Source organism: Trypanosoma equiperdum (genome assembly GCF_001457755.1).
Source record: "Trypanosoma equiperdum strain OVI genome assembly, contig: ctg_54, whole genome shotgun sequence".
NCBI classification, from domain to species: Eukaryota; Euglenozoa; class Kinetoplastea; order Trypanosomatida; family Trypanosomatidae; genus Trypanosoma; species Trypanosoma equiperdum.
Window position 1 is genome coordinate 4,665 of NW_027124476.1, and position 2,031 is coordinate 6,695.

The 2,031-nt window shown below is 42.2% G+C and overlaps 1 pseudogene across 1 annotated transcript; it reads left to right on the forward strand.

Annotated features, from left to right (window-relative positions):
- Nucleotides 1-353: 353 nt before the first annotated feature.
- Nucleotides 354-1,749, forward strand: TEOVI_000243600:pseudogene (annotated as a pseudogene). The gene is given in 2 exon segments: nucleotides 354-1,427; nucleotides 1,429-1,749. Coding segments are annotated over 2 exon segments (1,395 nt in total).
- Nucleotides 1,750-2,031: the final 282 nt, after the last annotated feature.

Consider the following 2,031-nt stretch of genomic DNA (forward strand, 5'->3'; position numbering starts at 1 on the left):
CAGGATTAAAAAGACACCTGTAGGGCCAGCCTTGGACGACGCAACTGCATCTTTAACAGAAGTACTATGGAGGCACGATACCTCAGCCAAGCTCATTCACTGTCAACAAAGCATTTTTGAAAAAATAATCTAAACAGTCTGCTGCTCAACCTCGAGCAAACAACGTTAAGAAGCATTACTGGTATTTTTTCTGCAAGGTCGCGAAAGTAGCTATTACCACAACCGCACCGGAATTTTTTCGTAGAATAGCAGCCAGCAACAAACTTTCATAGAAAACCGAAGAAGGCATGATGATTCTCACAGACCTCAATTTGGTAGCCTCGTTACTGGTTTTCTTTGCGAGCATGAAAGAAACGGCAAGCGACTCAACAAACATCAAGTCTCCATGTCAAGAAATCGCATTCAACAGGAAACGTGCGGCAAAACTAGAGAGTAGGGTAGCAACGGCTTAAAACCAGCGGCATAAACTAGATGAGGAGGGCTCTGCATTTTGCTTATCCGGCTACAGCTCACTTAAAAAGTCGGAGAAGACAGCTTATGAACTAATTGCAGCCATCGCCACAGCTCAAAGCAACAAGGTCGCGCCAGAGCTAGGCAACAAAGCAGAAGCGCTGCTGAAAGCGGCTAAAACGTTCCGCCAGCGGACAGACCAGCTAGAAGTAGAGCTCGTTTGGAAAAATCCTGTAACCTTCACGCTGACGTACAGTGTAGGAACCAAAAACGCCAATCTACTCAGCACCGGCTCAGGAAAATCGTGCGACGTAGCCATTACCTCAACTGCCGCCAACGCACACGGCTGCGCGACGCCAATTGAAGACGAGGCTAAGATAGATGCCGACGTCGAAAACATTGCAACCCTAAATTCCTACCACGCGATATAGGATGACGCATTCGCAATTCAGGAGCTGACAGCAAAGCTAGAGACCAAAGGCGCAATCAGCGGCATAACCCCTACTGCAAGTCAGGCCGGAAAAGCCTGCGGCACCACGGGGGACTCATCCAACAACGTTGAAGGCATCAACATCGGCTTCAGACTCGCCACACTAACGCAAGGAGTAACATGGAAAACCACAACAACAAACGCGATCAAACAAGGCAATACAGGAAATACCTGCGAAGAAGACAAGTCTTCACAAAAGCATGCATTTGTGTCGCTCAAATCAGTGGCATTTGCGATTTGTAACGCAAGGACACTAACGATAGACATACCGCAACTACTAAGTGACCAAAAACTAAACCAGCTGCAAAACGACGCAGACGTCAAAACAGCCGCGATCCTTGTATCATCAAGACCAAGTGAAGCCGCGCGAAGCGATAACGCGAAAAAAAATGCTGTTAAGGCACTCCTCGGTAAAGGAGAGGAAACAGTGCACAAAAAATATTTAAAAGGGTTGGAAGACAACAATATGGACTTCAAAATCGGTAACTAAAGCGGTTAAAACCGGTGTGCTTTCGGCAAGCACAAGCAGCGACTTCGCACTAGCAATGGGGATTTGTTTGGGAGACCAATACAGAAAAGAAAAAGCGCAGAAGAAAGTTGAATCAAACACAGAAACAATACCGGAAAATAATAAAGAATGGAAAGGAGAAACCGACAAAGATAAATGCAACAATAAGAATGACTTCGAATTCAAGGATGGTAAGTGCAAAACTAGAGTTTTCACTACAGTAGGAACATCAGGAAACGCTAAAGGAATAATTTCCTTTGTCATTAATAAAGCCCCTCTATCGCTTTAATTTTTGCTTCTAGGATAAATTTTAAATGTTTTTTCTCAATTTTATGATACGAAAGTTCTAAAAAAAATGTTTTGCTAAATTTTGATATTAGTGACATAAACTAACACTTTTTTATGATAATGTGAAAATTTTGAAAATTTGAAAAGTAATAAACTTTAGTAAAATAAGTATGATAGTGACTTATTGGTGTAAATTAGTGGGGAGATAAGGTATGGAAAATTAGTGCTATTCTGAATATTTTCTACTATTGGCTTATTTGTTTTATGGACATTGATCACGATTATAATAGTAATA